Below are 11,918 nucleotides of genomic sequence, written 5' to 3'. Positions count from 1 at the left end.
TCCTGCTTTTACTGTGATTCTTGTTTTTTTTGAAAATGAGACATCGTAAACCATTGTAAGCTCTCTCCTGAACCCTTGAAGACAGCAGTTGTTACCCCACATCACTCAATACAGCTGCAGTAGCTGCATTTTTACTTTCTCTGTGTGTTTGGTGTTCGATTCTGCTAGCACAGACCCCTGCAGAATATGGTAGCTGTACTGTGCTTCCCACCCACACTTCAAGAAAGTTGCAAAGAACTGCAGAACATGCGAGGCTTAATCTTTATGGTTCAGTTACTAACTATAGGCTGGTCTGTGAAATCCGAGTGGCTTCTCTATCACCCCTCTCCTTGGGTAAGGTTTTGTGCAGAGTTCAGTGCTGAAGCCCAGCTGCTGAGGAGCTGACAGTTTCTGCAATACTTCAGTGAAACCCAGAGATGAGCATGTTGCCATCAGCCTCTTGCCAATACGTAGTTTATAATCTTCAAGCTCCTCTATCTATTGGAAAAGGGAAGATTTTATTCCACAATAGGTCTGGTGTGTCTAATAAGTACAATCAGGAACTCAGCTGTGAAGAAAACAAAATTTGTGTCCAGCTACTTGCTATTTGACCACCATTTATGCTGTGTGCTGAACAAGACAGGAGTTGGGAGATGGTGTGTGAGAAATCAAAGGCTACATGGCGTGACACGTGCATAAGCCATAAGGTTTTCCGTCAGCCAGTCGTTTTTTATTTCAGGTTTTTCTTGATTTTTGAATTGCTCAATTCTGTTGCAGCCTGTGCAGTGTTCTTTGCTGTGTTATGTGTGAGTGGGCCTATAGAAGTTTGCAAGAGCTTTTTAGAGAGCTGTCACAGAAAGCAAAAATCAAAACGGTGCACGCAGGGGTGATGCAGTAGTAGTCTGTACAGGTGCCTTCGACTTGAGCAGTGAAGTAAGGGGCAGCAGTTGGTTGTCATCCTCTTCCTGGTTCATCAGGATTGCAAGAGGAGCACAGCTGGTCAGGAGCCTTTGTGGTTAACTGCTGACAGTAGTGGGATAGTGGGAGTCTGGACTCCTGGATTCTGTTCTGTATCAGGAAGGGAATTTGTTCTCTTGGGCACAGGCTCCTTTTCCAACCTGACACCTGATTTCTCAAACATGAGCCCCCTGCCCTTCCCCAACTTAGTTCTTGATCTTTTTCCTGCTGCTCATTTGGAATTTTCTGGATGTCTTGGTTCAGTTATAGGTCTCCTGCCCTGCTGCTCTAGATAATTTCTCCATGTGATACCAGAACTTCAGGGAGGAAAAGATTTCTGTGGCTTGCATGCAAGAAGTATATCTACCCAGTTTTAGGAAACAGGTATATTTATTTAAAAAATCAGCTTGAGACAGAGAACTGGTGTAGAATGGACACGTCTGATAAGTCAACATTTCTCAAGTGTATAAGCAGCAGACAAAGAGGTTCTTACAATAAAAATAATAGCTGATTTAAACAAATAGGTGTTTTACTTAGCCCTACTTAAAGTAAATCTGTTGGGTATAGTCCTCCCACTTACTCCATGTGCATTGTTTTAGAAGGTGATGATAGGCTTTTGCTTGATGTTTGTCTCCCTTGCCTGGAGACATTAAACTCTTTAGGAACATTTTTCTGTTGGGACTAGGAGTATGATATTCCAGCAAATCCGTTCCACGTGTCTTTTCTTTATCCCTAACCTTTTTCCTGCCTGTTATCTAGACAGAGGAAGGAGCTACCTAAGTAAACGTAAAGGAGATGAAACTAAACTGAGAAGATAAGGGTCAGAACAGAGACAAGCTACTTGTGCAGACTGCCGTTGTTGCTGGGAGAGACAGATCTGCTGTGATCCAGTGGCAACGTGCTGTCACATATATGCCAGAGCCTTCGCACTTGCAGGGCAGCGGTTTGGAGGTCAGACTTGTGCGGAGCAAGGGCCCTAGTAAGGCACCTCCAGAATGAGGAAGTCTGGGGTCTCCTGCAAATGCAGCCATGTGTTGCCTCAGTAGTAGAGTTCTCTTTGGACATGCTGGACAAGTATTAAATGTTTTGGGAAGCTTGAACTGCTCATGCTTTTGTGGCGTGCTGTGCCAAATGGCTTTGCAAAAAAAGTTATGGAACATGACTCTCCGAAGTTCTCCAAGCACTTAAAATGTCACTCTGGTATTCTGAAACAGCAAGGAAATTCCATTTATTTTAATATTTAGCAGATTTAAAGTACTGGATTTCGTGTCTTTCCCCCCATTTCCTAAGGGAAGTGTTGGAATCTGACTCCCTGGGGAAATATGGGGTGCTAGAGCAATTCCTTCAGAATAGGGCTGTTTCTCCCCTTTACTGCGGGCACTTGAATTTGACTTTCCTGTGGCAGAGGGGAATAGCTAAATCAGTGGACCACAGAAGTACTGGGAGAGTCTCTGGTGTATCCCTGTCTTGCTTGGGAATGCCTTTCCAGGTGTGGTGTCAATGGATACATTTTAAAAAACATCATCAATTCTTTTTGAAGGCTCAATTGACATAAATTGAATTAAGAAAAAAAAAAAGGCAAGCAAATGCCTCCTCTCTATTATGCAGGAATGAATAACATCTGAGATGCAAACATGTGGGGAAAACAGTGCAAACATGACTGCAGTTTATGGAGGTGAAATCTCCATCAGTAGTGTTTCCCCACGGCAGGGTGTAACAAGGTACCCAGCACTCAGGGCTCACAGCTGTCAGGTAGAGGTGCCCAGGGTCAGTCTCTGGTCTGATATGTGTATGTCAACATAATGTATAAATTTTATGTGAAACAGCCTTAATACTCAGACCTAGATTTCTCGTTTGTATCCTCTGACCTAGCTGCCTTTTCAAAGCCTAAAAAAAGGGTTTATTTAATGACCCCTACATTAAAACATGGAAGTAAAATATGAGAAGACCAGTCATGTAGGATGAGATCTCCATTTTACACAAGTTTAATACAGAGACACAAGAACCGAAGTGCTGAATGCTACAACTGCTGTTTTGAATTATTATTTTTTTTCTTCAGAACTATTTGCTGAATTAACAGAATATTTCAGCCAGTTTAAAAAAAAAAAAAAAAAATCAGGCTTTCTGAGAAGAAATGATTTTCCAGAACAACATCTAGCCTTTTCAGTCCACAAATTCTGATTGCTAAAAGGTTTCTTCTTACTGATTAGGAAACAGTGTGATCATTTTAGTGTTAGCAGATTTAACTCTAGCATCCAGGAATATCTCTGTGTTAGTGTTAAGCTTGAGTTCTTTTGACTTGGTTATCTTTACATCCATTTCTGTGGTGTTTGCTGCACTGCTTTGCTTGATGCTTTGTAGCAGTATTTGAGATGTGCAGAAGCCAAGGCTGTGCTATTCCACAACAACTCGAGAGCTGGGCTTTCCTCCTCACTGAGCATTTCAAACTTTCTTCCTGGGCAAGGCACAAAGCTTTGTTTTTTCCTTGCAGCTGTGGATGGATTTGCTTTTCAAGAGAGATGAGTCCTGATTTTGCTAGTTTTACCAAATGGGTTCTTAGTGAAGGGCTGCTGCTGGGAAGTTTGCCTGTCAGAGTACTGTAGTATCTCCATGTCACTCCGTTTACTACTGCACCATTTACCTTCCTAGTCACACAACATTTACCAACAGAAAAACCTTTTTTTTTTTTTTATAACAATTTCTTTAGGATTGGTTCACTAGGGTGTTCATGCCAAAGTTGGCTTGTTTGGTTTTTCCTAGATGCATGTTCATTTAACACTGGGGGGGGAGGCGATGTTTTCTTTGTTGGTTTGTTTTTGAATGTTCTTCCTTAGGAATTTGTGGGGAATTCTTAAAAATACAGGAGAAATGGATCTTGACTTTACATTACTGGAAAAACTGCTTCTATTTTCTGCTGCTTGCAACTTTCAAACATGATACAGCCTAAGCTGCAAAAAACCTACCTGAAGTGCATCTCCTAGTAGGCATGCTGTAGTCATTTGAGTTTCCTTTGCTTGAACAAGCTGCAGATCATTACTGCTATATACTAAAAAATCACGTAAAATAAATCACATTAAAGATACAACCACTAAACCCAGGATATAGTGAGGAAAAACTGCTGAGATTTCACCTCCATAAACTGCAGTCATGTTTGCACTGTTTTCCCCACATGTTTGCATCTCAGATGTTATTCGTTCCTGTATAATAGAGAGGAGGCATTTGCTTGCCTTCTTTTTCTTAATTCCATTTATGTCGACTGAGCCTTCAAAAAGAATTGATGATGTTTTTTTAAAAACGGACCACAGTATGGTTTTATTTTGAGTTGTGCTATATTTAATACACAGAAGTATATTCCTGCTTGCTTTTTATAAAGAAACGAGCATGAACAATGGTATAAATCTACCGTCTAGTAAGTGTCTGGCAATGCAGAAACTGCTGTTTGCAGACTGTGTTACTATCTTGGCTTGAGGTAACACAATCTGCTGTAGCTATTGACAGATCAAAAAAAATGTGAAAACTCAATGTAAACATGGCCTGAAGCACAGAACAAACCCCCTTGCCCCTCAGCAGGATGAGATGGATGTGTTGGGCCAGTCTGTGGAGAGGTTTGAGGAAGCAAACAGTGTGGCACTTTTTGTTCTCTTCCTTTAGCTCCTTAAAGTAAATAGGTTTATGGCTTACAAATGTTCATCTGGGTAAAAGTTACCCTTGTTGTGGCCTACATAAGACTCAGTTTGGACTGCTTCCAGTGCCGCTAATCCTGGTCTCTGTGCAGGTTCCAGTGCTGTCAGGCTGAGTTGGCACAGGTTCTGCCGCCCACCAGAGGTGCTGCCAGCATGCTTCAACCCATGTCTCCCACCCAGACAGCTCCTGTTGCATATCCACGTCTCAGAGTGCTGTAGTAAAACGACATGTGAACTATAAACTGCTGCTGCTGGAATGTATTCATATATAATCCTCCCAATATAAGCTGCAGGATTTGATTTTTGTATTTGATTTGTATTTGTATGTGCTGCTTTGGCTGGGGGAAGGGGGGAATAGTTAGGTTTAGCTATATTGAGAGTGACCCAATGAGACGACTGACCACTAAAATAAAAGCAAGCATAGGAAAACCTTCAACTCATCTGTTCCCACTCCATCTGTTTCTCAACAAGCTCTAGATAAAGAATATGATCTGTTGAATAGGAAATTCAAAATCAGACTGAAAAATGTGAAACCCTTAGACATGAAGGGGGTGGCAGCACAAACTATAATTAGTCATGATTTTCCTTTTTTTTTTTTTTCTTTTTGGTAATATTGCTTCCTTGTCTTGTTTGGATCTGGATAGTTCATCTAGGATGACTAAAAGTGGAATTTGCTGGGGTATAAGCAGTGCCTGAGCTGCATAGAGGATCATTTACAGAAGCATAAGCAGACCCTAGGAGAGTGGGAGTACTGGGTGCTTGCAGTCGTGCACAGCCAGCTCCCGTTCAATCAAGCTAGATTGCTTGGGATCAGCTCATTGGAAGCCTCTCTTCCATTGGCTTTGAACAGTACTTAAAATGCAGTAATCCCCTGCTGAGTATGCTCAAAGCTTGGACAGCAGTGCAAGTTCAGAATTAAAAAGCGTCTTTAAATAGATAAGGGCATGACTGGGCTTAGCCCAACTTTTCTCATGGAGTGGTCTAATGAAAACACTTGGCTTCAGGGAGCAGGATATTCTGTGTAAATGACTACCCTGTATTATGAATACAATAAGCATGTTAAAGTAATGTTATAGCTTTGTACAAAGTTGTTAGTTTTCTTTTCAGTATCTTAAGTTTTTGTAGTGCGTTTTTCCAAATGCAGTGGGAATGGTGACCCTTTGTGTGGGCTGGGAGCCAGGCTGGTTGGACTTTTAGATTTGTCATTCATCATCGTTCTGGCAAAATAGCAGTGGAGTGTTCCTACCTGTGAAATTGTCTCTCTGAAATGAGGCAGAGTGATCTATATTTGTGCTGGACAGGGGAAAAGCCAAGGCTTCCCTGGGTCCTATGTGCAGGTTTTTGCAGTCCATCTGTGTGGACCAAAGTGGGAAGAGTTGCTGGCAGGAGAGATACCCGTGGCCTGCTGTGTGGCTCCTTCCCTCCTGGTTTTACAACATGAACAGCCTCTTGCACCGGCAAGCCATGGAAGAGGAACACCCGAACCGTGTTCCATCAGCAGAACAGGAAGAGGAGAGAGTGCCTCTGGGACAGATGCCTGCCACCGAAAGCTTTAGATGTGAAGGTTGAAGTCGGTTGCAGTTGCAAATAAATGAAAATAAGGTTTTCCACTAAGAACCCTAACTATGAGCATCAGTGGTACTCCACCTTTAATAACTTTAATGACTTGTATGTCATAATGAAGAGTGGCTTGTGCTGAACAAACATCTCCATAACCTCATTCATTAAGAGATGAATCTTTAAGACATAATATTAGATACTGAAAGTCAAGTAAACAGTACACTTTGGTGCAAACAGGCTGAGTTATGGAATGACTTACACTACACAAGCCTCACACTGTGGGTGTGTACGTGTGACACAAAGGGACAGACAGTTGCTGAAGTCAACAGCATTGCTGACCAGCCTGACTACAGCCTGAAGACAGTTTTGACCAGGGCATAAGGGAGTGCTATATAAACACTGAACAAACGGGTACCATCTCTAGAAGTTTATAATTGGGAAGGAGTAAGAGATCCCTTCGGAAGGAAACAAGCAATGAGTCTCAGAGAAAGTACTTTCTCTGACTTAGGGAAACAAAAATCCTGATGCAGACCTAGCAGAGAGAGGAAAATAGAAACAAGTGGGAATATTTAGAATGAGGTTTCTCTTTCAGTTCCCTTGTACTCTATTTTTGTTCCTTGTATTGCACTTGAGAACTAGCAGCCACCGGGAGACCGGAGCATGTAGGTGCACCCAATTTGCGAACACTGTACTCATAATAGTGCTGCTCTTGTTGGCAGCCCAGGCTTGGCTGAACATTGCTGTCCTTGAGGACCCTACTCCTCTCTAGCTTTCCTTTTCTAATTGTCTTTGGTTTGTTTTCAGTTTTTACCTTTATCTAGGGCAAATCCTGCTCTGTTTTTACTAGCCATTCCCTTTAAACGGGTGGCCAGCTGAGATGGGGTGAACTTGTCCCTTCTGACCCAGATGTTTCTGGTATTACTTAACAACAGTGAAAGAATTCCTGTATGAAGAGGTGATTGTTACTAAGCTTTGTAATTGCCACTATGGTGCTGAACATTTTTCTGAATCCTTGTTTCATGTTTGATAGTGTAGGTGTCGTGTTTGACAGATCTATTAGCGTGTGCCATGAGGCTTTACTGAGAGAAGGTGGGACACGAGTGAACTAGAATTTATCTGGGAGAGGGTTTGGCTTGCTGCTTGTCTTCTGTGGACTACCGATACTTAAAAGCCATCCCAGTTCAACATACAAAGTCTTTGAGCCTCCTATGGTGGGCTCCAGCAAAGCAACCTGTGGAGGTAGCTCCTCAGTGCTGATCTCTGCCAAGGGGTTGGTGTTAGTCATGTCACCTGCCATGATTAGTGTTACAGAGCAGAAAGTGGCTCCTCAGCTCCATGGTGTGGTGGCTCTAATGTGGGGCCTTTCGCAGCTGGTGATGTGCCTCCAGTCAGTGGATGATGTTCATGTGTTTGAAAGACTTGGTCACAAACTTACTCGGTGAAGGACTGGGTCCTCAGAACCTCACATGGCTCTTCAGTGAGCTTAAAAATTCATAAACAAAATAAGCATTTAACTGAAACCAGGCAGCAGAACAATGCTGCCCTATTTCTTCAGCTTGTGGAGGGGATTAAAAAAAATCATCAAGTTGGTGTTTTACTTAAGGTAATTGGAAGAATGAAATCCAGATTAAATTTAAACTCCAGTTTATTACAAGTGCCCTGCAGCACCTCTTACTTAATGAGCAGAACAGGCTTCTGCATTTTCCAGGTACTGCCATAAACCACATTATTTCCTTAGGTAAAAACTTTGGCCAAGATCTCCATGATGTGTGTATCCCAAGCTAGAAGCTGAAAGTCATGAGTTTTTTTGAGTCCTTATGTTGGAAAGTGATGCCACAGATTTAAATAGTTAACTGTGGATGTGGATTTATAGCTTCAGCTTTCAAAGAACTGGTCTTTGCAAGCTTACACGGCAGCACCTGTGCATTTTGGGCTGAGGGCTCCAAGATCTCGTGGCAGGGAATTACAATGGATGCTTGAAGCTGATAGTGGTGAAGACTTTCTGAAGGATGCTGCTGGTCAGGTCAAGGACCTTCAATCTACTCCTGAGCAAGTGTGTGAATGGACATAGGTTCCAGCCCACTATTTTATGGCAAATAAAATTGGGGTGGTTGTATTTGTGCCCAGCTGCCTGCATAAGTGTCATCAGTGCTAGCTAACTTTGGCGATCCAATTTTAATTGGCTGTCGCATGTCTGCCAGAGCATTGCAGGAGGGTGGGAGGGAGGATATTTTCCCTGATGACTGCTGTTGACATTTGCAGAATAGAAGTGAAGTCAGACGCTTGTTTGTTCAAAGGTTTTCGTGCCTGTAGCGGTTCTCAGCCAGGCGGGATCACTCAGTGCCTGTAGCCCAGCTGCAGCATGGGGAAAATCATCAAGCTGTGTTTGTATTTGACTTTGTTTCTTAGACCAGGGGCATCAGTGAAACCAAAGTGATCAATCTTGCTATATAATTTGGGGAAGCAAATGAGAAGGTATTCTGTTGTTCTTTCTTTCCCCTTTTAGTGGGGGCAGTTAAGGAAATGTTCACACGCACACAGGCTCAGGGAAGCTGTGATGTGGGAAAGGACTGATGGCTTTGTTTACTGAGGGCATAGAGCAGCTTTGGTTTTTCACTAATAGTATCTACTGCAGAAGCAAGGCAAACGTTTAGTCTTCACCCCAAAATCTATGGGGGATGTGTGTGAAAGCTAAGGCTTGTTTCTTCTGGCATTGCAGGCTCAGGTAAGAGTGTCAGAATGACATAATAGCTGGTGGTTCTGAAAAGTGGCTCCGCTTGGCTGGATCCAGGCTCTGCATCTAAGAGCAATGTAAATCACTTATATTTCCTGGAAGGGTAGTCATAGAATTGATTTTTCACAAGACTGAGCAAAACACACACTTTATTTCAGCAGGTTGGTGTGTGCTGGACCTGGAAACTTTACCACTGTGTGAAAGTGGATTGAGTGGGCATGAAATCGAAAGGAGAGGATAGAGCTGACATAGTGGGCTGTGCTGTAAAGAACAGGAGCGGCTACAGAGCAAAGGTGACACCGGTAACAAGCATGAGTTGAGACTGTGAAGAAATGAGGAGAGATTTGAGAAAATTGCAATGTGAAAGATACAGTGGAAGTTCCTATAGAAAAGAGGTGAAGCAGAACAAGGGAGGAGGAGGAGGAAGCAATTGCTAAGTGCTGTTAATAGCAGAGTTTTAATTGGAAGCCTGTTAAAATTAACTGCAGTTCTGCTCCCGTGCATTTCGGGAATGCATGTGGCAGGTAGTTTTCCTTTTGGCTGTGTTGCTGATACAGAGTATGCTGGGGTTTAAGCCAAGCAGCAGATCCGCTTTTGTGTTTACCGGGCCCTGAGCAAACACATTAATAATGGCATTTGTCATGGGGGATGGCACTACAAGCTGATTTCAGATTTTTCTGTAGCAGACAGGGAATGAATGCACTTTGATTCTGCCCTGTCTAAAGTGGCTCATTTTAACTGTTCAAGCATGAGCTCTTGTCACCTGGCATGAAGACATTGACCTTAGTTGGTGCTGGAGTGAGACCTTGACCTCATTGGTATGACCCATAGAGGCTCCTTCTAAATCCCTTGGGGGACTTTCTAAGTAGGGAAGAGGCAAATCTGTGGCTTGTACATTCTTTATGTCTGGAAGGATGAAAAACAACCATGGAGGGTTCCTAAAATTCATTTGAACTTAGTTGTCCTTTACCTCTTTGTGGGGCGCCAGTGCCACGTGCTGGTGCTCCTTCAGAGGCTCTTCTGAGCAAGTCAGGTGGCTTTGCTGCGTGCTGGCGAGCAACATAGCTGTGACTGAGATGTTACGGATGCATCTTTCAAATCCTTTTGGCAATTAAAAAAAAGCACAAGTAAAAACCAGGGACTGCAATTTCAGGTAAAAAATATCACTTCCCACCTCACAGAAAAACCTGAATGTAGAAGGCGTGCGAATTCAGAGGTCAATGAGGGTGTGTGTTAAAGCCAAGCCCCAGGCAGTGGGAGCTGTGAAAGCCCAAGTAAAAGCAGGTGTACCGTGGCTGTATTTCTGGTGGAAGTACCCAGCTGTGGATCATCAAATCACAGAAGGGTTTGGGTTGGAAGGGACCTTCACAAACCATCTAGTCCAACCCCCCGCCATGGGCAGGGACATCTTTGCGGCATCAGGTTGCTCAAAGCTTCATGTAACCTACTTTGAACACTTCCAAGAGCATCCACAACTTCTCTGAGCAGCCTGTTCCAGTGCGTCACCATGCTCATCATAAAACATTTCTTCCCTGTGTCCATTCTGACCCTGCCCTCTTGCAGTGTAAAACCCTTGTCTTGTCACTACAGGCCCTGGTAAGGAGTCTCTCTCTGTCTTTTTGATAAGCCCCCTTTAAGCAGTGAAATGCCTCAGTAAGGTCTCCTCAGAGCCTTCTCTTCTCCAGGCTGAACACCCCCAACTCTCACAGCTTTTCTTTGTAGAAAGCTTGTTTTCATTGTGCAGGTTTGTTTAGCTTGTGAGCACTAAAATGGTAATGAATAGTGTTTACCTGATGAAAGAGACTTCCTTGACTGTATGACATCAACTGATTGATCCGCTTGAAGGGAATGTGATGACAGACTTCCCTTGCTAGCTGCTTTCAAATCATTCAAGGACACGGAGTGATAGAGGGAGATCTGTGTGCATCCATTTTCTCTCTCTCAAATCATGGGTGAGATTAGTGAGCAAGCCTTCGAGGCCAGCCCGGTGGTTTGTGTGAGCTGTGGTAGCCGTTTCTTCTCCCTCTGTCCAGAACACACAAGTTGAGGATGAATACTTTGCAGAGGTCACTGTAGTTCAACTTGGTGTGCAGCTAGGCGTACAACAGATGTAAAATATCCAACAGTTGTCTGTCTCTTCTTTTTCACTTGTAGGTTTATTCTTCAGTCTAAAGGAGTGATTCATAATCAGCTCTTAGAAAAACAGAGAATAGCCGAAGAGAAAATTAAGGAATTAGAGGTAAGTTTTTGACGGGTAATGATGATAAAAGTAGAACGTTGAAGGTAAGCAAGATGCTGTTTGCTACATCCCTGGGTTTTAGCGGTTATTTTCATTTTGAAGGATTGTAACTAGTTGAAACACTGTGCCTGTTACAAGTAACCCACAAGTATTTCCTGTCACTTGCTCTCTTTGCTAGATCTACAACCCCCATAGGGGTTGATTGTTCGCTCTCTGTCCTGGTGTGGAAACTGGGGCCGAGGGATTCAAATGAGATTAGTAGGACCAAGGTTTAAAAGTAGCAAAAGCATATTTGTGTGGTTATTTGCAGCAGATAGGTGATGTGAAACTTTGCCAGGGCTGTGGATATTAAAAGTTTGCAGTGGCTCAGGACAATTGTACAAATTCATGGAAGAGATCCAGTGAGAATTACCAAATATGTAGAAATGTCTTCCTGCTCAGGAAGTCCCTGAGCTAAAAATGTCCAGAGGCTGGGAAAGTATGAGGAGGAAGTACTGTATAGGCCTGTCCTGTCCTTATGCTTTGCCCTAGGCATCTACTTGTGGCTGCTGTTGAAGACTGTGTTTAGGGGGAGATGGGGCTTTGTTCTGATGATGTGGTCAGAGCACTTCCGTGTTCTTATGTTTATCTGGCTGGAGTATTCATGGCAGAGAAGAATATCTGGGAAATACAAAGTAGTGTTTGCACAAGTTCTAGTGTTCAAACAAGTTATCTACTGAATCTTGACTATCTTCTAGTGGCTATGTGTACAGCTTACAGTCCTTCA

At 43.0% G+C, this 11,918-nt stretch overlaps 1 protein-coding gene across 1 annotated transcript in view; it reads left to right on the top strand.

Annotated features, from left to right (window-relative positions):
- The window catches only part of PFDN1 (prefoldin subunit 1), a gene marked incomplete at its 3' end in the record, with an annotated part of 15,359 nt that extends 4,207 nt beyond the window's left edge, over positions 1-11,152 (top strand). Inside the window, exon 3 of the mRNA XM_010154746.1 lies at positions 11,068-11,152. Within this exon, the coding sequence (XP_010153048.1) occupies positions 11,068-11,152 (85 nt within the window). The remainder of the gene's footprint in view (positions 1-11,067) is intronic.
- Between the last annotated feature and the right edge of the window lie 766 nt (positions 11,153-11,918).

The sequence above is a fragment of the Eurypyga helias genome, unplaced genomic scaffold (assembly GCF_000690775.1).
Source record: "Eurypyga helias isolate BGI_N326 unplaced genomic scaffold, ASM69077v1 scaffold7827, whole genome shotgun sequence".
Taxonomy (NCBI): domain Eukaryota; kingdom Metazoa; phylum Chordata; class Aves; order Eurypygiformes; family Eurypygidae; genus Eurypyga; species Eurypyga helias.
Note: the sequence above shows the minus strand (reverse complement) of the source record. Positions and strands in the feature narration are given on the sequence as shown.